The sequence below is a fragment of the Erythrolamprus reginae genome, chromosome 6, assembly GCF_031021105.1.
Source record: "Erythrolamprus reginae isolate rEryReg1 chromosome 6, rEryReg1.hap1, whole genome shotgun sequence".
NCBI lineage: Eukaryota > Metazoa > Chordata > Lepidosauria > Squamata > Dipsadidae > Erythrolamprus > Erythrolamprus reginae.
In genome coordinates, this window is record NC_091955.1 from 60,614,176 (window position 1) to 60,637,355 (window position 23,180).

At 38.0% G+C, this 23,180-nt stretch overlaps 1 protein-coding gene across 15 annotated transcripts in view; it reads left to right on the forward strand.

Annotated features, from left to right (window-relative positions):
• Positions 1–1,098: 1,098 nt before the first annotated feature.
• Positions 1,099–23,180, forward strand: part of CNOT4 (CCR4-NOT transcription complex subunit 4) — an 82,791-nt gene continuing 60,709 nt past the window's right edge. For 2 of the 15 annotated variants that reach the window (XM_070755936.1, XM_070755941.1), the window contains exons 1-2: positions 1,147–1,400; positions 22,430–22,688. In XM_070755936.1, the coding sequence (XP_070612037.1) occupies positions 22,515–22,688 (174 nt within the window). In that variant the 5' untranslated portion in view covers positions 1,147–1,400; positions 22,430–22,514. Of the gene's footprint in view, positions 1,401–22,429; positions 22,689–23,180 lie in introns of all 15 variants that reach the window. The other 13 variants (XM_070755934.1, XM_070755928.1, XM_070755927.1 and 10 more) reach the window with 11 other exon arrangements.

Here is a 23,180-nt window from a genome sequence, read left to right on the forward strand (position 1 = left end):
AAATAATCTGCTTTGAACATTATAGATTTGGCAGAAAAGATTGATAAATATAAGAAATTCAGAGATAATGGAACTGATGAGTATGGACTGGGTTTTTTAGAGTCGTTTTGAACAATGGATGCTGCAAAAACACAACAAAGATGTATGGCTCTAGGAAATTGGGATGCAATTGGTGGGGAAGTTTGCAACTAAAATTCTAAGAAATGTTTTCATTATTAAAAATCAAATGAGAATATTTGATCCCAGAAAGATTAGAAATAACAATTGAGGTGCTTTGTAGTAGATAAAACCTGTAGACTTTCTACAAGCTAATTACAACAACAGATTGTTAACAAAGGGCTTTGAAGTTTAACTTTGTTGTTGATTAAACTGTTAACTATTATAAGAACTAGATGTACTATATAAGATTTCAATTGGTTGCCAATTGTTGTATAAATTTATAAATCTTAGGCCTTAGTGCAAGTGCAGAAGGCTATTATTGGTGCAATATTTAATTTAGTTTGTTCTTGTAAAATTTCCATTTTCCCCCTTGGAGTTTTGACTTTTAATTTTTGTATTATTTTTTTTAAAAACCCACAAAGGAAAAGTAGACTGAACTATACAGATGACATAACCAACGCTCAGAAAGTGTTGCAATTACGGTAGTGACAGATACATTAACATGAACTTAAAATATGTTCAACAAAGAAGTATCAATTATGTCACTGCTCTCAGTGGCAAAACCGCTAACAATTCCCTACTTCATGGAATACAGCACATACAACCATCACCAACGTTATCTTATTCCATACTAATTGTATTTTTATGCATAAAGAAGCTATAGGTTTGGGTGATGAAACTTGGGATTTTTTTCCCATACACTTGACGTAACGGACTGAAGATTTAACAGACACTTAACCGTAACCCGCGTTGACACACAGTCTTATTTATTCTGTATACACTTATACGAAAGGTTGAAAAACAACTTTTTATAAGGTCGATTACTATTAACGCCTAAAAAAAACCCCAACCAATCAGCCTAGCAGCTGGCGGCAACCTACCCTTCGAATAGAGAAAAGGAGGCAGTCCGCTAAAAACTACGAGTCCCATCATGCTCTCGGGCTGCGTCGCATTTCTTTCTACTTTCTCCTTCCCCCGCACCAAGACGCTCTGGTGGCTTGTGCGCACGCGTCATGTAAGCAGCGTCCGGGGCAGGCGGGCAGTCTCACCCTAATGTAAGATGGTGGCCGGTCTGGCAGCGGAGCGCGCAGAGCCTAGAGATTACCCGTCTCTCAAATAAAGGTCGTCGGTGGAGACCTCCGTCCCCCGCTAGCGTCAGAAAAGAACCAGGGCCCGAGAGAGGATTACCGCCCCCGCCACCAGGCAGCCCGGTTGCTGTGAAACAGGGAACGACGAGGTGGGTAAGTGAGCGAGCGGTAGGGGCTGGGGGAGCCCGAGTTGGGAGAGCGTGGAGGCGGCTTCTCCGGGAGCCCTGAAGGCCTCAACTTTTCTCGGTCCCCTTGCCTGCCGGAGCTCCTTGGTCTCTCTGGGGCAGGAGAGGCAGGAGGAAGCCAGAGGAAGCCGGTGAGCCTGTGCCGGCGGCGAGGGCCGACAGTCTTTGCCCGGCAGCGGAAGGGGGCTTCTGGGGCTTCCTTGCTTGAGCCGGAGGCTCTCCTGGTCGGAGAGCCGGCTGACCCGGGGAAGCCAGGCTCCGGCTCCGTGGGGTGGGGGAGGCAGGAATAAATGGAGGCGGAGAGACCTGGCCACCGGGCTTTTGTGGCTTCACATCTTCGGGATTTCCAGCTTTTAGTAGGTGAGAGGTGGCCGGACCTGCTGCCGTGAGCGACTGATGCTTTTGGTGGGTTTCAGATGAGGCGGGGGGGGCGGGTTTGCAAAAAAAATCAAAACAAAACAAAAGACAACCGAAATCTGCTTTTCCATATGTTGAAAAAGAAATGGGAAGAATTCCATTCTCCACAGTAGCAGCACGTGTGTTTGGTTGTGGGTGTCAGTTAACTATGGGTGTTTCCTCCTTTGCACTATTTTTATATACCGTTTGAGTTTCCCTGGATGGATGGAAAACTCATATTTTCTTTATATGTGTGTGTGGTGTGTGTGTGTGTGTATATGTGTGTGTGTATATATGTGTGTGTGTGTGTGTGTGTACTGTATGTGTGTCTATGTATGTGTGTGTGTGTGTAAGTGTGTGTATATATGTGTGTGTGTGTATGTGTGTATGAATGCATATATATGTATGTGTTCCCCAGAAGCTGGTTGCATTTTATTTATTTTATTTATTTACCTATTTTGTCCAATACAAAATGAAGGTTGAAGAGAATAAACATGTAGTAAAATATATCAAGGAAAGGATAGAAGGAGAGATATGAGAATAAAATACGTGAAGAAGAGAGGGAGAGATATATGAATGTAAGAAAAGATATATGAGATATAGGAGAGACAATTGGATGGGGGACGGAAGGCACACTAGTGCACTTATGCACACCCCTTAAAAAGAAAAAAATCCTGCTTTCCCATACCGGGAGTGGAACCTGGGCCGCCTGGGTGAAAACCAGGAATCCTTGGTATTCTTGAGTTAAGCAGTTAAGAAAGAGATTTCATACTTCAGAGTTTTGGATTGCCTTGTCTCCTTTTAAAGGGATGCTGTGGACCAGCCGTCTATTTTGTTCTCTAACGTTGCCATATAACAAATCTCTGAGAATTTCTCCTGATAATGTAAGGGTAAGCTAACCAAGTTTGTCAGTAAAGAAGTCAATTATAATGACTTATATTTTATCTATAATGCGTACTTTAATAAAAGAATGAGAGGTGGAATTTTCAAAAGCTAGCTTACTAATGTCACACCTATTACAGTTTGATGGTTTGGGAGATTTATTATTTCAAGTAAATGGGCTTTTGATAAAGTTGTTATTATCCACATTCTGTAATGCTGTCTATTTGCTTTATAATTATTTAAATATAGTGTATTTCCTTTTATAATAACCCTGGAAATTATTTACACACACACACACATAAGGAAGTCTCCCTTTTCATTATCAGCAAAAATATGTTAGGGGGTGGGGGGTGTCATGTGTTTTTACTGGATTTGAAAATTAAGGGAGACTAGGATAGATCTATTTCAGTCTTGTTCTGGCCTCATCAGCTAGCCATACTCTCATTGGGATTCAACACTATCTATCTATCTATCTATCTATCTATCTACCTACCTACCTACCTATCTATCTAATGTAAGCTATTTAATATGTCCTATGGATTATTATTTGGTGTTTTCACAGAGAAAGTCCATTTTTTAATTCCAGGAAAACTTATATTTCAATGTCCTAGTCACAGTATTAATTATATGTTTTGAACTAAACTAATGAAAATTCTTAGTAGATATGTACAAGACTATGCTGTCAGAAACTGACTTGATAATCCAATATGCATTGATTTAATAATATGAAAAAGTTTGTATCTAATACCCGCTCAAATAACCAAATCAATTCAGAGCCTTTATAATCTGCTAAAAAAGAAAATATCACAGAATTTTTAATTTTATTTATATGCCAGAGAACCATCTTTAAGGTGTCCAGTGATTTAATTAAAGAAAACTACTTTAATGTATCTTTTAACTATATATGTGTGTGTGATTTTATATAGATATTTATATTTTTACTTGAAAAAATAAAGTACTAAAATTATTTTAGTGATTTCCAAATTTTTCTACTGATCATATATTTGCTACGAGTCATTTTTATTCCACTTAAAATATGCTTTTGGGGACTGAAACAATTATTTACTTGCAAAGTAAGATATGCATACATATCAGATGAAAAAAGTTTTTTTCCCCCCAAATTTTCAATTAAAGTTTTTTTCTAGCAGAAAAAGCAAGGTAATTTTGTGCAAATGTTTTTCTGAATTTTAAAAATATAAATGACAAGAAAAGTGCCTGCACATTAAACAGATAATCTGGTTGGTTAGAGAACTGCATAATCAACTTGGATTTGAAAAAGAATTAAAATATGTTATAATGTTTTACTCTCTGATAGAATTACTTGATTTTAAAAGGCAAGTAAAATTCCTCTATAACATGAGTTAATTTGATGATTAGTGATATAGAAAAATTAACTAAAATTTTAATAAAATTCATGCTTAAATTAATTGGTTTATTAGTGCTCCAGAAGATTTAGAAATATCTAATATCAAATCTTCATAATTTTAGAATATGATTTCTGATGTTTTTTTATAATTTATAAATTTTAGGATTGAATCCTATCTTTTGTAGATGATGGTATTAATTTAGAGCAGAATAAATAGGCATACAATCATCTTAACCAGAACTCAGTGGGGGGGGGGGGCTTATGATTGTTACTATAAAATTACTTTTCCTAAAAAATTTTTAATATATATAGATTTTGCTGCTTACTTGTGTTTTTCCTAAAATATTTAATTTGTATAGAAACATTTCTTTTTTACTTATGAAAATTCTAGTAGAATTTAAGATTTGTTTCATATCATTTATATAGTATAACAGAAAAACAGAATTTGGAAGGTACCTTGGAGTCTTTTAGTTCAACTCCCTGATCAAGCAGTAGATCCTATACTATTTCAGCCAGATGGCTGTCCAATCTCTTCTTAAATCCTTTTAGTGATGGAGCATCCACAGCTTCTGAAGACATGCCATTCCACTGGTAAATTGATTACACTTTCAGGAAATTCCTCCTTATTTCTAGATTGCTTCTCTCCTTAATTAGTTTCTATTCACTGTTTCTTGTCTTTCCTTCTGGTGCTTTGGAAAATAGGTTGAGTTCTTCTTCTTTGTGGTAGTTCCTCAAATATTGGAACACTGCTATCATGGCATTCCAGTCTTTTAACTAGAAGAGACTAGATAAATCCAATTCCTCCAACCCTTTTTATATTTTATATTTTTATCTTTGTTGCTCTTTTCTTTTCTGTAGTATTTCTAAAGTTTCTACATCTTTTTTATAATATGGTGACCCAAACTAGATACAGTATTCTAAGTGTGGTCTTACTGAGGCTTCATAAAGCATTACTAATATTTCATGTGATCTTGATTCTATCCCTCTGTTATGCAACCTAGGATGGCACTGGGTTTTTTAGCTGCTGCTGCTTCATACTGCTGCATCATACTTAAGTGATTGTCCACTAGGATTCCAAGATCCTTCTTACAGTTACTGCTATTGAGTCAGGTTTCACCTAATCTGTACCTGTATATTTAATCTTCTTTGCCTAAATGGAAAACTTATTTTTTTCTTGAATTTCATTTTATTAGATGTGGCCTTGTGTTCAAGTCTATCAAGATCCTTCTGTATCTTGAGCCTATCTTCTGAAGCATTGACTGCTTTTCCAGCTTGGTGTCATCTGCAATTTTGATGCGTTTCCCTTCTATCCCCTTGTCTACATCATTTATAAAGATATTGAATAATACTGGGCCTAAAACAGAGTCTTGAAGTATTTCACTGAATACTGGTAGTTCTCAATTTATGAGCACGATTGAGCCTAAAACTTTTGTTGCTAAGCAAGAGAGTTGTTAAGTGAATTTTGCCCCATTTTGCGATCTTCCTTGCCACAGTTGTTATGTGAATCACTGCGGTTGTTAAATTAGTAATATAGTTAAGTGAACCTGTCTTTCCCATTCACTTTGCAGATCAGAAAGTCACAATAGGTGATCACATGATCCTATGACACTGCAGCCGACCTAAATATGAACGAGTTGCCAAGTATCTGAATTTTGATCACATTACTATAGGGATGCTGCAACGGTCGTAATTGTGCAAAATGATCATAAGTCACTTTGTTCAGTGCTGTTGTAACTTTGAACAGCTATAAACTCTTATTAACTGTAGGTTGAGGATTACATGTACAGTTTCATTAAAAGACTACATGTTTAATGTGGTTGGTCAGCCAGTTACAAATCTGGTGTTGATGTTGTCTAACCCACATTTTTCTATCTTATCAAGTATTATTTATTTTTATTATTTATTAGATTTGTATGCTGCCCCTCTCCGGAGACTCATAATAGATTGCGGCCTACTTTTATCAATTGCCTTACTGAAGTCCAAGCAAAATATATCCACAGCATTTCACAATTTTGTCACATTGTCAAAGAACACAATAAGATTTGTCTGGCATGATCTGTTTTTGACAAACCTGTGTTGGCTTCTGGTTATGACTTTGCTTGCCTTTAGGTATTCATAGAAGAATACATCTCAGATATTGATATCAAGTTGATAACGATGTAGTTTCCCGGATTCAGTTCCCCTCCTTTTTTTGAAGATGGAAACCACATAAACCCCTTTCCAGTTATTTGATAGTTCCCCAACGCTCCAGAGACTTTGAAAGAAATGATTTAGTGGTTCTGAGATCACTTCTGCCAATTCCTTCAAAATCTTGGGGTGTAATCCCATCTAGTCCTGGTGATTTGAACTTGTCTAGAGTGGATAGGTATCTGCTTACCATTTTCTTGCTTACTTTCGCTTGCATTCCTAATGTCCACTTTACAGTATGATTTTATTTTTAATCAGTTGGATTGGTTTTTCCTTTTGTGTAAAGACAGAGTTAAACAATTCTGCTTTCTCCTTGCTGGTGGTCATCTTGCTATTTTCTCCCATTGATGGACCCATCATTTCTTTGGCTTTTTTCTTATTTTTTATGGGTTTTTAAAAGCTTTATTGTTATTTTTGACATATGTCACAATACTTAGTTCACTTTAAACCTTGGCTTTCCTGACTTCATGTTTGCAGGTTCTAGCAATTTGCTGATATTCTGCCTTAGTTACATGTCCCTCTTTCCACTTTATATATTGTCCTTTTTGTCTCTCAGTTTATCAGGGAGTTCTTTGTGCAGATCTCTTTTTTATTCTTTTTCATTGGAATTCTGCTACACTGGGTTTTTATTATCTCATTTTTCAAAGTTCCCAAGCTTCTTGGGTTATTCCACCCTTGAGGATTTTCATCCATGGAATCCTTCCCAAGTTTTCTCATAAGTTTATTGAAATCAGCTCTCTTAAAGTCCAAGATTTTTTTATATTCCTTGTGCTTGCATAATTTTGAATTACAATATTGCATGGTCACTCTCCTCCCATCTCTCTTAGTGAGAATTAAGACTGCTATGACTGACCAACTACTTCCCTTTACATTTTGGGGGACAAGTTACCTGCTATATTTGTCAGGAACCTGTTTGATTTTCCATTAGGAGTTCCTCAGAATGTTGTTATTCGCTTACTTCCTCATTGCTTATTTGACCCCCTATGACAGTCATTAAGTATTAACCTCATGATTCTTGACAAATGTATCTTTTTCTTTTATGTACACTGAGCATATGCACTGAAGAAAAATTCCTTGTGTGTGCAATCACGTTTGGCCAGTAAAGAATTCTATTGTATTCTATTGTATTCTATTCTATTCTTTGAAAGGAATAGTAATAATATTAATCTTACAAATATTTTGCTTGAAATAGAGCATATATCAGTGATGGTGAACCGTTTTGATTTGTGTGCCAAAAAGGAGTATGTGCGTGTGCTAGTGCGTGCACACTCTCCCACACTGCCCCTGTGCATGCACACAATCCCCCTATTCCCACGCATGCGCACAAGCCTTACTGAAGCCTGGGACGGTGAAAAAACAGCCAAATTGGCAAACCGCAAGTTCAGAAAAACAGACTTGCAGTTTGTCCATTGTGCTGTTTTTCCCCACTCCAGAGGCTTCAGGGAAGCTTCCTGAGGCCCTGGAGTATGAGAAACAGCACAATGGGCAAACCAGAAGTCAATTTTTCCGAACTTCTGGTTTGCCCGTTGGGCTGTTTTTCGCACTCAGGGGCTTCAGGAAGCTTCCCTGAAGCCTCCAGAGGGTGAAACAGCCTTCCCCAAGGCTGAAAATCAGCTGGACAGCGCATGCATGCACGCTGAAGCTAACCTAGGACAACGCCTCATGTGCCCTTTGATATGGCTCCACATGCCACCTGTGGCATGCGTGCCAGAGGTTTACCATCCCTGGCATATATGTCTTTATTGAGTAATTGTCCATTTACATTTATTATTTTGTTAAAAAAAAGTTTATAATTTTTTTAGTGAGGCAGTATAAGTATTCCTTTAAATATTGAATTCTAATCTAGACAGGCCGGCCTCGACTTATGTTCACAATTAGGACTAGAAACTTCCATCATTAAGCAGTGTATTAAGTGTTGCACCATATGGCCACACCCAATTTTACAACCTTTTTTTGCCGCAGTTGTTAAGCGAATCACTCCAATAAATATTACATCACATGGCTGCGACTTGAAACTTTTCCTGCCAGTTTCCTCATTCACTTTGCTTGTCAGAAGCTGACTGGGAAGAACACAAATGATCAAGATGCTAAACCTGGGTCACTGCAACTGTCATAAATGTGAATGGCTGTAATTCTGAAGACTTGTACTAAATAATTTTTTTCAGCACATTGTAACTCTGTACAGTCACTAAAAGAATGGTCGTAGGTTGAGGTCTACCTGTATATGCCTTTGTATCATGCTCTAAATTTGGTTCATTAAGAAATTTACAGTCACTGCATCTCCTTCAGAACAGAGTTTGTCCTCTTAAGCCAGGGGTCCCCAACCCCCAGGCCATAGCCTATTCACAACTGGGCCACACAGGTGGAAGGCAAGCATGTGTGTGTGAAGCTCCCTTGTACAAGCAGCAGCCGGTTGCCCTCGCACATGAAACACTCCTCATGCGAGTGGCAGTCATCTTGCCCTCGCATACGAGGTTCCCTATGCCATGCAGTGGATACAATAATACACTGCTCAAAAAAAATAAAGGGAATATTTAAACAGCACAATATAACTCCAAGTAAATCAAACTTCTGTGAAATCAAACTGTCCACTTAGGAAGCAGCACTGATTGACAATCAATATCACATGCTGCTGTGCACATTCAACTTTGTACAGAGTAAGGTATTCAATGAGAATATTTCATTCATTCATATCTAGGATGTGTTATTTTTTTGAGCAGTATATATACCCTGATCCATGTTCAGTGTATTGATGATGAATTTTTTCTCACCTGTGATCATAGTTCCCTCTAAGCTGAGCAGTGAGCAATCGCTCACTTAAAAATCATCATCAACTCAGAGTTTTCCAAACCTGCCCAGAAGCCGAGAGGGAAAGAGTGAGAGGGAAGGAGAGAGAGAGGAAGAGAGGAAGAGAGAGAAAGATAGAAAAAAGAGAGGAAGGAAAAGAGAAAGAAAAAGAATGGGAGTAAAGAAGAGAGAAAGAAAATCAAAATCTAGTTTGAAACTAGCTCAACTATTTAAGTGGCATTTTGATATTGATAGAGTTGCCCTATTATGAGCTCAATGTTATAGACACACAGTAGTACAGTATTTTATTTTGAAATTCTCTGATGCAAAACAGGGTGGGTTTTTTATTTGTTTGTTTGTTTGTTTGTTTACTTACTTACTTACTTATTTATTATTTCTGTGCCGCCCAGTCCCAAAGGGACTGCCGCTCAGACACTATACTTTTCTGCCCACCCCCCAAAAAAATTAGAGGGAACACTGCCTGTGATCCAGCTTGTCTCCAGCTTGTTCCCAACTGACTTTTATATCCAAAGTTTAACTAAACCAGGAGACCCTTCAAGGTCTGTAATAAGGCAACGCTCTCTACATGGGGCTACCCTTTAAAAGTGTTTGGAAACTTCAGATCGTGCAAAATGTGGCCGCGAGAGCTATTGTGGGGTTACCTAGGTTTGCCCATGTCTCTCCAACACTCTGTGGCTTGCATTGGCTGCCGATCAGTTTCCGGTCACAATTCAAAGTGCTGGTAATGACCTATAAAGCCCTACGGGACCGTCTTCTGCCGCACAAATCCCAGCGGCCGATAAGGTCCCACAGAGTTGGCCTTCTCCGGGTCCCGTCGACTAAACAATGTAGTCTGGCAGGCCCCAAGGGAAGAGCCTTCTCTGTGGTGGCCCCAGCCCTCGAATCAACTCCCCCCCAGAGATCAGAACTGCCCCCACCCTCCTTGCCTTTCATAAATTGCTTAAGACACACCTATATCGCCAGGCATGGGGGAATTGAGACATCTCCCCCAGACTTATAGTTTATGTATGGTATGCTTATGTTGTATGCTTTTTTAAATGACGGGTTTTTAAATACTTTCTTTTAATATTAGATTTGTTACATTGTATATTATTATTGTTGTTGTGAGCCATCCCGAGTCTGCGGAGAGGGGCGGCATACAAATCTAATAAATAAACAAATAATAAGTAAGTGAGTAAGTAAGTAAGTAAGTGAGTAAGTGGTCATCTAGGTCTTACCAGCCACCTGTAGACATATGGTGGATAGCTTGCAACTTCTTAGATGTCAAGGTCCTCTTTGAAAACAATGGATGAATATCATCATTAAACCAGTAGACCCTTCAAGGTCTCTAATAACATAAGACCATCAATAGTAATGTCAGTATTAAGAGTAGAATCAAAGTGGAATCACCAGCAACTAACATCCAGTAAAAAGTTTCTGAATTCTTCAGATTGATTTAATGTCTGAGAGAGAACCACGTGATGATATCTTCCACCCTAGATAGATGAAGTGGCTATAACTTCAAACTCTTCTAAAAAGCAATGCCTAAATAATAATTGGCTGGTAATAAATTCCTGTACCACATCTTCTTTAGATAGTACAAAAATAGAAAATAAATGTTACCTATCAGGATCTTACCAGTACTCATGGCGTAATCAGTCTAGGAAATTAGTAATCAAACAGAAATATTGAATACTTTCTAAACTCACACAATTTATTGAGGTTTTACCTACTAGAGTACTGTAATACTGTATGATTACTAGAGTACTGTAATACTGTAATTGCCCTACTAGTTGCCACATTATTATTGAGATTTATTTATTAATTATTCTTGAACGACTCAGGGCTGCGGAGACATAAAGTTATTTGGTTTTCACTGGAGATTTCAATCTACATGGATCAGTAGTTGGATTTATTACTAATTTTATTAATTATTAATTAATTATTAATTTTTTAAACAAGATTATGAACTACATTTGTTTTGATTAAGACATGAAGTACTCAGGAGGAACTGATAAAAGGCAATTTCATGTCACTCTATAACCATGATATGTCTTTCCTGGTTTGATCTCACATTTTAAGAGCTAGACGTGTGTAGATGTAATAGTTAAGGGTGATATATTGTAATCAAAATGTTGAACTGTTACTAGTGACATTGGTAACCAGAGTACCTTTTTTTGAGATTTATTCATTTGCTGTCTTTAATCCTTCGTAGAGTTTTATCTTTTAACAATCAATTACATTTGACTAAATTCTCATTTAGGCTTTTGCAGAGTAAGACAATGTGGAGCTGGATAGAGAATAATGAATGAAGCTAAAAAATCTGGCTGCATCATTCCTGTTTTGTTTTGGATGCGCTGCATGTTTCTATTCAAGATGCTAAATTGTCTGAGGCTTTGGCTTTATCTGGTGTTTTCAACTAGATCCTTCAATTTTGGGCAACATAATTCTAGTTCAAGGATGAGTGAGGCTTTCTGTATAATAGAATTTAATCTATGAAATGTACCAGGTTTATTAGAAAACATTGTTGGCTAATATAAGATTATAACTATACTGTACTGGTAGGAATTCTGAAGACTATATTATTTTATATTTTGTATACAGTATTATATTTAAACATAATTATTAGATGTATATTTAAAAGTAGAGTGTAAGATATCTAATATGTTTGGATTTTGTAATATTATATTTTTATAATATATTTTAAAGATCTTACAAGTTTTTTCTCCATCATGGTCTGAATGGATGCTGCTGTAAGATGGTTTTGTAGCCCATTGTGGATGGTTAGAGATTTTCTGCTTTTGATTGAATTGTAGAAGACCCTCCCAAGATCATCTCCTTAGGGGGCCAAACAAATTGATTTACCATCTGGCTCATGTGGCTTACTTATATTTTATCCTGGGCTGTCAGTATGCCTGGGAAAGTATGTGAGACTTCAGAGGCCTTTTACTTGGACATACAAAGCTGGTCTCAGGATTAGAGCCAGCAATGGTCGCGGTTAGATTGGAGGCAGTGGCTCTGGTGGCTGGATTGTTGGACTACTGGTTTAAGATCTACTGCTTTGTACAGGATGCATTTGGTTGTTTGGCAGAGACTGGTAACATGGTAGTAAAAAGGGCACCAGCACTGTTGATGAAGAAGCTTCTATAAGTTTGCAAAGAAGATGAAACTACAAAGTAAGTTGGATGGAATTATCAAGTATTAGAAGTGGTCCACTTATTTATCACGGCCATGGGAGGGATTAATTTTTCATTGCAGTAGATACAATACTGGATTGGGATGGCTGTGGTTGATAGGGCCTTGTGATTGCAGTTCCTTTCTTTCATGCAATTGGATAACCGCTTTACCTTTGGTTAGAGTTGGAAAATATTGAGAAAGTCACCTCTGTGTGAGTTCATCTAATGATAGTAAGTGGGATTTAAGAAGATCTTACTAAGAGGACTGAATTGAGAATCAGACTTGATTGAATAGAATTGGTAGGTTTCTGATTCTGTCTATCCTCACATTGAGATCTGGAAACAAGAAGTTTTAAATCATTTGGTTGTATGATTAGGTGCCTCAACAAGAGGAATGGTAGAAGGTATTGAAAGATTGGTATGTGGATCCTTGCTTGTCCAAACGTGTTGAGTGTTATGCAGAAGTGCCCCTGGTATTAGGGTTTTCCTCAATTGACTGGTTATAGATTGTGTCAAGTGAAAGGCTGTGGCAGGGTGGGTTCGGACTAGTTCACCCAAATCATTAGGATGTCATAATGATGTCACCAAACCGTTTCTGTCGGTGCTGGTCCTTGGGCGCCACCATCTCTTTTTAAATTTTTTAAAAACTTTTTTTTGGGGGGGAGGGGATTTGTCTGGTACTTTAGAGAATGCCAGTTTGGTCAAGTGGTTAAAACATCACACTAGAGTCCAGGAGATCTTGAGTTTTATTTCCACTTTAGGCAAGAAATCTAGCTGAGTGACTTTGGTCCAGTCACTCTCTTGAGCCCAACTCACCTCACTAAGTGGTTATTATGGGGGTGGGGGGAATGAAGGAGGAAGGAATATTAGGTATGTTAGCTGTGTTGAGTTATAAATCAGTGTTTCTCAACCTTTCTAATGCCATGACCCCTTAATACAGTTCCTCATATTATGGTGATCCCCAACCATAGGTGTAGCACAGTGATGGCGAACCTATAGCACAGGTGCCACAGGTGGCACGCAAAGCCATATCTGCTAGCACGCGAGCTGATTCCCCTACCTATGGTGTACATCAAAAAATGCTAGGAAAGATTCTGCAAATTTGCATATCGTTTGCAATGTACATTTTAGATCTGGTTGGAATGAGCCAGAATAACCATCTTTTAAATCCTATCAGCCCTAGTCCAGATCTTGGAACCCTAAAAAAAGGGCGGATAAAACTCTAAAGGCGTATAAAGATTCCAGGAAGGAACCTAGCAGATATATTATGTGATTGTAGCAACTATTCTTCCATATACATGGAGGCAGATTGTGATTGAGTGTTAGGTTGAATGGAACAAATTGCCCAGCAAAGTCATAAGCTCCTCTCTTTTGGATGTGTTCGTATGGGATTAGATAGCAATCTCTATGGGATGCTCGATTAAGATTCCTGCAGTGAGCAGATGATTTGGACTTAATGACCCAAATGAAATAAAGGTTTTGTTTAAATGTGTGTTTTAATTTGCTTTGTATTCCTTTCTATTCTGGAAAATTTTCTTCTAACCTAGCCAGAAGAGAAGAGAATGCAAATTAAATTAAGCCTTTTCTCCATTGGATATGGAGAGAATTAAAGGAGAGCCAACAGCATATATAACATATAATTTAAGAGAGAACTTCAGAAGGAATAATTTGTCAAAAAAGTGCAGATTGATGGTAGGAATGGCTGTTCTAAAGAAATAATAGCTTAAAAATGTGTGTTTGTGCCTATATATAATCTTAATTTTAAAAATTCAGCAAAAACATGTGACATATATACAGTATATACATACATATATATAAACTTTGCTGTGGGTGTGATTTTATTTTCTTTATTTAAAAATTTCTTTAAAATGTTCTTATTTTTTCAATATAAAATGATTAAAATATTATAAATTGAATAACAAGGAACCCAATTGAAAAGATTGTGACCTAGCAGCAGGCAGTGAGTTACACTGCGTGCTGACATGACTTTTCACATTTCTTCTGGATCTTGATTGAGTTCTAAGTACCTCAGCTATCCTATTACTTTTCTTAAGAAATAAGAAAAAATGTATTTTTCTGCTATACCCTGTCCATGGTGCTGCATCTTAACTGCTTCTATACCACAAATGAATGATTTTAACCAGCTTTTTCTTTTGTTATTGGAGAAGCAACTATTTTGTGAATGTATTTTGTCATTTTGTTTTAGAACTAGTAATAATGACAGTAAATATGCAGTAAGTAACAGAAACACATTTCATGTGCAGGATGTGCAATTTAGAGTATTTTAGTAATTATGCTGATTAGGATTGAAGTTCAGTTATACTAAAAAGATTATAGGTTCCTTAGTCTCTATAATTAAGTCAATATATAGGTTGCGTGTGTTTATTTTATCTTATTCTTTAGAAATCTTAATTTTTTTGTGCTTAATAAGCAACTTCACTAACATTTAATATTACTGAACTGTTATAGAATTTGATTCTTACTAGGCATTGTTATGCAATTAACTATTAGTTTAAGTCAGAATCTGGTTGGAGTCTACCACTGTATAATTAAATGGATGTAGAATTTGAATATAGTAGAGATACTACAACAATGGAAATTTCAGTTGCAACAATGGAAAATTCACTAAACGTCAAAATTACTTTCAGATTCGCAGTTGGATTTTGACTCTAGAAATGTTCACCCACTCAAATTTCATGTATCTAGCCAAAACACTAATGTACAACCAGACAATAAATGAGAAAGGAGAACTAAATTCAAGGCTAGAATTAAAAAAGAGGGGATAGATCTAGAATGGATGGCCAACCTACAATTGCAGTCAAAATATAGTAAGGATAAAAAAGACTCATGTATTAAAATGGAGCCATCGGAATTAGATAAAATACTTTTAGGATCAGAGGAGAAGGTAATAAAAACAATTTACCACTATTTATTAGAACAAGCTTTATGCAAGGAGCCGGTCAAAGAAATAATGATAATTTGGAGTAGAGATTTTGGGTGCAATATTGAATTAAACAAATGGGAAGATCTCTGGAATAGAAATTTGAAACTGACCTAAGCTGGCATCTCCACCAAAGATAAATATAAAAGTATTGTTGGTTTGTTGGAAGTGTGGGATATCACTGGGTACTTATTATCACATGTGGTGGGAATGTCATGAATCACAAAAATTTTGGACAATAAAACATTGGTTGGAAGAAATATCGAACATGCAATTAGATTTTACTTTTTTACTTAGCCTTGTGGTCTTTTGCTTTCTGCTTTTTTATATTCTTTGTTTAAAATGTTTAATAAGTTTTATTTTATAGAATCATCTTAATAATTTCACACTGCTATTATAGTTGACTACTTTAAATATCACCCGTCATTACATAAAACTATTTATTTTTGCATTATATGCTATTATAGGTTGGTTTATTTAATTGTTCTACTAGGTCATATGCTAGTATAGAGAACTCTGAGAAACATAGCCCCGAGTCTTCGGAGAGGGGCGGCATACAAATCTAATAAATTATTATTATTATTATTATTAATAATAATAATATTCTAAAAGGTAAATGTTTAAGATAATTTAATTCCTAGTAACTCCATGTAATTTTCTTGATGGCAATATGGAAATAGTTTTATGTTGCTGTTTTATTTTCTGGACTATTTTATTTTCTCCCCAATCATTAACGGTTTCTCAGCAGATTGCTAACAGGCCCAATTCTTTGGAATTTTGATCCCAAATAAGATGAGCAAGGTGCTGCTACCCTTTTAATGTATTACATTTCTAGGCTGCCTTTCTACCACAATTCAAATGATTTTAAAATACTGAAAATATATTAATAACCAAATCAAAAACAATATGCCAACCAGACTATTTGTCTGTCTGTCCATCCGTCCATCCACCCATCCATCCATTTCAACCTTACTAGATGGGAAACTGTAGATGAGTCTGTGTTTGGAATGAAGAATATTTCAGGTCTTCATTATTTTATGGATTGATTAGCAGTTTATATGAGCAATTTTGATCTGAGATTTTAGTGAACTTGTGCCCGACCTAATAGACAATACTGAATCTTGTTAATAGATTTGATTTGAAATTATTTCCTATTTATCTACCACCGTATATATGGTTGATAAAAAGGAAGGAGAGACAGCATAGTTCATAAACTTTTTTGGTGAATTGCAAAATAAGTCATGAAAAATTGAACACTTCTATCCAATTCTAATTTTTTGTTTCCTTGGTACAGTATTCTTTTTTGCTCTTTCCTCTGTGTTCTTATATAATTGTCTGAAAAATAGAATGCACAATAATTTAAAAGAAACTGCTATTTAAATGTTTATGCATTAGCTGTATTTAAATGCTTATGCATTGGCTGTAAAAATAGGATAAACAAATAGAGAAATGTTTTGCAACTTGAATTTTATATTGCCGTTTTGAAACAGAGAATGCACTCATTTCTCATATGAGAAAAAATAACACCTAACAAGCCCAGAGTTGGCCCATGTATATATTGTCTCACATACCATACATTTTGAGAATCTGGGAGGATGTTGTCATAGGTTTACCATTACAGTGGTACCTCTACTTAAGAACTTAATTTGTTCCGTAACCAGGTTCCATTCTTAAGTAGAAGCAATTTTTCCCATAGGAATCAATGTAAAAGCAAATAATGCGTGCAAACCCATTAGGAAAGAAATAAAAGCTCGGAATTTGGGTGGGAGGAGGAGGAGGAAGAAGAGGAGGACAGTCGCTGCCAAAGGAAGGAGGTGAGGTGAGCGCCCCCTTTTGCCTTTCCACGCCCAGATGCTCTGGGTGGCAACCTCGTGCCGGGTGTATGGGAGGCAGCACGAGGGAGTCACCAGTCACAACAGCGAAATAGTTTATTCCCTCTCCAAGCACCCAGAGAAAGGAAAACGTTCCATTCGCTCTGGGCTGCCAAAGTCTCCTTAAGTGCCACCGAAGGGCTGCTCTGGCAGCCCAGAAAAGACCGAGAGGGCTGGGATCAAAGGGGGAATGGCAGGAAACTGGACGGGCCTTCGTACCGTTCTCAAATTTCCTGGGCAATTTTTCCAGGTTTGGGTTCTTAAGTAGAAAATGGTTCTTAAAAATGGTTCTTAAGTAGAGGCAAACAAATCTTGAACACACGGTTCTTATCTAGAAAAGTTCATAAGTAGAGGCGTTCTTAAGTAGAGGTACCACTTTATTTATATCACTTCATATTAATGGAAATAAAAATAAATACCCTAAAATTTCATTGCATTATTGCAATTAATTCTTGGTTCATTTTAAATTATTGATATTTTCCCAAATTATGCTAGCATAATACAGGGGTCCTCAAACTTTTAAAACGTGGCCAATTCATGGTCCCTGAGACTATTGGGGGGCTCGACCGGCTAGGTGGGCATGGCTAGGTGATCATGTGGGTGGGCGTGGCCAATTTATTTATTGATATGGATTTTTATGTTTTACATTTATCGTTTTATATAGTTTTATTTCACTGTTGTGTGCCATCAAGAGTCACTTTTGGTGATCTGCTCTCATCAGGATGTAAGGCAAAAATATTCAGAAGGACCCAGAAACTAATGCAGCTTCTATAAAAGCATTTGCTGGACTGAACTATTCACATAAAATCCTGAATGAGATTGCATCATTGCAGATATTCAAATACCTGGGAAGGGAGTGGAGATAAAATCTCCCACAGCAAAGCCCATAAAAATCCTGATGTTGAGTGAGACATAGACTGGATCAATTTATTTCAGAAAGAGTTTAGTGGCATCTTTCATTTTACTGAAAGCCAAAAGGCTTTGTGATTAGCACAGCCCTCATAAAACCCCTTCCTCATAATATGAACTCACTGGTTCTGAAACATGAAGCAAATTTGTTCGTTCTTTAAAGAGACTTCAAAAGAAAGATTCCACTGTTTCTTATTGTCCCTTCTCCTGCCTCAGGGGTCTGTAACCTTAAACACCCCCTCTCCCTCCCTCTCTCCAATCTCTTTCTCTCATATCTCTTTTTTCTCTTTTTTCTCTTTCTCTGTCTCCTTCTCACCCCATTTCTCCCTCTTTTCTCTCTCTCTCTCTCTCTCTCTCTTCCTTGTCTCTGTGTCTCACTCTCTGTCTCTGTGTCTCTTCTCACTCAAAAAGCCCTGTGTGCTTTTCGCTACCTGTTTTTCTTTCTTCCTTGTGAAAATCCAGCCTTGCTAAGGAATGAGCGGTAGAGGCTTCCCTCCTCCTCTCTCGACCCCTGGTCGGCTATGGTGGGGCAGGGACCCTATGGTGGGGCAGGGACCGTGCACAAGAGGAGGAGGAGGAGGAAGAAAGGCCCTGCCATTCATTCCTCAGTAAGGCCGGATTTCCAAAGGGAAAAAAGAAAAACGGGTAGTGAAAAGCACACAGGGCTTTCCAAGTGAGAAGAGACACAGAGTGAGACAGACAGACAGACAGACATACACTCACACACACACACTGGCTAATGGGTGAGCGTTTTTGGCGAGGACCGAATCGAGGCAAGTGTCTCTCTCCCTGTGAGTGATGGAAAACGGTGGGCGGCTACTTCCTGGTTTGCTCTCTGGAGGGAGGGGGAGAGAGAGAAAGAGAGAGGAGTGTGCGCTAGAAATGTCTGTTGGGGCAATGTTGGAGCACATATTCTGACCCTCCAGCGTTTGCCTGCAACTCGCTGTGCTCCTCTGGGTCTGCTTTGCTGAAGGAGGGAAGCAGTCCTTAACCTTCGTGTTCTGTTTGGGTCTATATGACCCAAAATGTAATTTGAGACCCTGTAGATTTTTTTTCCTGCAGATCTGAAACTTGTGATTAAATGACTTTGCCTCATTTGAAGGGTTCTTACAATGAATGTTTTTTTTGTTTTTTTGTTTTTGTTTTACTTTTTGCTGTCCGCTGATTGTTACACTTATACGGTCCGAGTCAATATGACCCGAACAGTTTTACAGGTATGAAACCTGTGATTAATTGACTTTTAGAGGTCTGAAACGTGTGATTAATTGACTTTTCCCATTTGAGGTGTTATTACTATGAGTGTTTTTGGTGTGGTTTTTTTGGTTTACTTTTTGCTGCGCGCTGATTGTTACACCTGTACTGTTCCGATCAGAATTGACCTGAACAGATTTACAGATCACTAATTATTTCTGCCTGCAAAATTTATTTGTTCTTCTGTATACTTCATCTCATTATTCAAATTGTAAAGTCATTTTGGATTACTGTGTCATGAAGTAAGCTAATATGTGCCATTGTTTAGGAGGGGGTGTATTCTCACTGCTGTGATATATTGATTGCATGGATGAGCATTGAGTACAGATTTGACCAGGGTCTGTTTCAGGGCCCCATCACACACATACAGATGCACCCTGCGATTGTGATGCAAGTGGAATATGAAGAAGAACACGGTATCCAGACAACTAGTCAGATGCAAGAAATCCATTCTAAAAACAAGGATGTAATTTGGAATTTGCAGCCTAATCATGCTGGTAAATTGGCCACTGAAAATATCACAAAAGCTACTCCTGGTCCTACTAGGTACGCTATATCAAGAATATCTGATATAGGATAGGTCGGGTCATATTGACCTGAAAAAGTACATGGTACCCAGACAACTAGTCAGATGCAATAGGGCCTGCCCCTAATCCATGAATAGAAGCATTTATTGCATAAAAAGGATTTGGGCAAAGACAGCTGGTAATGGTTGCTACCTGCTTTCGCAGGTGCTGTGAATCCCAGAAAACCTCAAAATTGCACAGCAACTCAGTTTGTATGATTGCTGAAAGTAAAATTTCAACAACAGAGATGTGCAGCTGAGTATCATCTAACCTTACCCAGTAGTTTCATGTAGATGCTAAATAATAACAGGGAGAGAATTGAGCCCTGAGATAGCCTGCAATGTCAGAGGAAATCACTGAAGCAGTTGAACAATATTGATGAACAAACAGAACTTAATCTTGCTTGGGTTCAGTTTTCCTATTTGGCCCCATCATGTCTTCATGGCCTTCAGGAATTGGGGACATGACTTCCTCAACATCATCGGTCAAGATACTGATGATAGAATAGATTTTAAAAAAAATAAAAATTGGCCAAATGTAATTGGACACACAAGGAATTTGTCTTGGTGCATATGCTCTCAGTGTACATGAAAGAAAAGATACATTCATCAAGAATCATAAGGTACAACACTTAATGATAGTTTGGGTACAAATAAGCAATCAAATCATATTAGGAACCAGTCAGTATAATTTGTAAGGATACAAACAACAAAGCTACAGTCATGTAGTCATTAGTTGGAGATGGGTGATGGGAATGGTAAGCAGATTAATAGTAGTGCAGACTTAGTATATAGTCTTAAGTCTAGTTGTTGTTCTGGTGTGCAGTGCTCTATAGCATTGTTTTGAGGGTAGGAGTTGAAACAATTTATGTCCAGGATATGAGGGGTCTGTAAATATTTTCACAGTCCACTTTTTGACTTGGCAGTATACAGGTCCTCAACGGAAGGCATATTGGTAGCAGTTGTTTTTTCTGCAGTTCTAATTATCCTGTAAAGTCTGTGTCTGTCTTGTTGGGTTGCAGAACCAAACCAGACAGTTATAGATGACAGACTCAATAATTCCTCTCTGTAGAACTGTATCAGCAGCTCCTTGGTCAGTTTGAGCTTTCTGAGTTGGTGCAGAAAGAACATTCTTTGTTGTGGTCTTTTGATGATGTTTTTGAGGTGTCCATTTTAGATCTTGCAATATGGTCGAACCTAGAAATTTGAAGGTCTCTACTGTTGATACTATATTGTCTAGTATAGTGGGACCTGGAGATGGAACTCATGTGGCAGGAAGTGGTCCCATAGGTAATCTGGTCTGATGCCACATAGGGCTTTATAGGTCATAACCAACACTTTGAATTGCATCCAGAAACCAGTCGGCAGCCAATACAGCCCACATAGTGCTGCAGAGGCATGGGCATACCTAGGAAGGCCTATGACCGCTAGCGCCGGTTTCTTTTGCACAATCTATAATTTCCGAACACTCTTTAAAAGTAGTCCGATGTAGAGAGCATTGCAATAGTCGAACCTTGAGGTAGTAAGGGGCTGAGTGTGAGTAAAGACTTCCTGTCCAGATAAGGCCACAACTGGTGCACCAGGAGAACTTGGGCAAATGACCCCCTCGCCACAGCCAAAAGATGATGTTCCAAGGTCAGCTGTGGATTAAAGAGGATGCCCAAGTTGCGGACCCTCTCTGAGGGGGTCAAAAGCCCCCCCCCCCACAAGTAATGGACAGACAGATGGAAGTGTCCTTGGGAGGCAGGACCCACAGCCACTCCGTCTTGACGGGGTTAAGTCTGAGCCTGTTAATACCCATCCAAACCCTAAAAGCCTCCAGACACTGGCACATTACTTCCACTGCTTCACTGAGTGGTCACGGGGTGGAAATGTATAGCTGAGTATTGTCAGCATACTGATGGTAACTCACCCAGTGCCCTCGGATGATCTCACCCAGCGGTTTCATGTAGATATTAAACAACAGAGGGGAGAGAACCGACCCCTGAGGAAACCCACAAGGGAGGGACCTCTGATTTCCTGTTAATACTGACTGTGACTGACCGCAGAGGTAGGAGATGAACCACCGTAAAACAGTGCTTCCCACTCCTAACCCCTCCAGCCCATGAAGAAGGATATCATGGTCGATGGTATTGAAAGCTGCTGAGAGGTCAAGGAGCACCAGGATAGAGGATAAACCCCAATCCCGGGCCCGCCAGAGATCATCCGTCAGAACAACCAAAGCAGTTTCTGTGCTGTAGCTGGGCCTGAATCCTGACTGTTGAGGACTGTTGTGGAGGGCCAAACCAATAAGGTCAAAGCAACATTCCCTTTAGGCTTTCTGTTTCAAACCTGGAAAGAGTTCTACTCTTTTTCTATCATATTGTGATCATCAAGATAGAAAATACAACCACATTGCCAATATATAAGCTATAGAAAGGCATATTGATTATTTATGTAGTTTGAGTTGGTTTAACAATGACATTTGGTTTACTTGCTGCTGTTTTCAACAGTTAATTGAAAGCTTGTAAGAGAGACATCCAAAATTAAGTAAGGGGATTGGGTAATTATATAATGAAGTACCTCTGTCAGAAAATAAAGAAGATATATAATTGCAGTGAATAAAAGTAATAACATTCCAGTATATACTTAAATGTTAATTATTTATCTTTATTTTTCTTTTACAGATCTTTGAATATCTTCATTTTTTTCTGTGCTGAACTTATTACTCCCTTAAGTTATTACATACTTTTTGCTGCTCTGTGAGAAGAGATGTCTCGCAGCCCAGATGCAAAGGAAGACCCTGTCGAATGCCCCCTTTGCATGGAGCCTCTGGAGATTGATGACATAAACTTCTTCCCTTGCACCTGTGGTTACCAGATTTGTCGCTTCTGTTGGCATCGTATTCGCACAGATGAGAACGGACTTTGTCCTGCTTGTAGAAAGGTATCTGTCTTAAGTTGATCAGAAATATTTTGTTTGATAATACAATCACAGAATGAAATGTTGCTTCAATCTCATGTCAATTTCTTCTTTAAAAAATGGGGATGGATAAAGAAAAAAAATACAATTGCTTTGTATAAAGTTAAAGTTACGTCATAATGTAATTTGTGACTAATGCAATATTTCCATTGATGTATGAATAGTCCTTGACTTATTATTGTTCATGTAACAATGATTTAGAAATGCAATGTTCCTGGAAAGAGTGATATAAAGTCTGCAATACAGTTCTGGCCATTACATCCCTATAGTCATCACCAAACACTGCATCACTACACTTATAGTATTTGGCAACCTCTTTACACTTACAGCCAGTTGCCAAAGGTCTGATGATCACATGATCAACCTCTCTGCTGTCTTTCCCAGAAAGTCAAGAGCAGCAACCCCCAACCTTTTGCACACCAGGGACTGGTTCCATGGAGAGAGATTTTTCTGCAG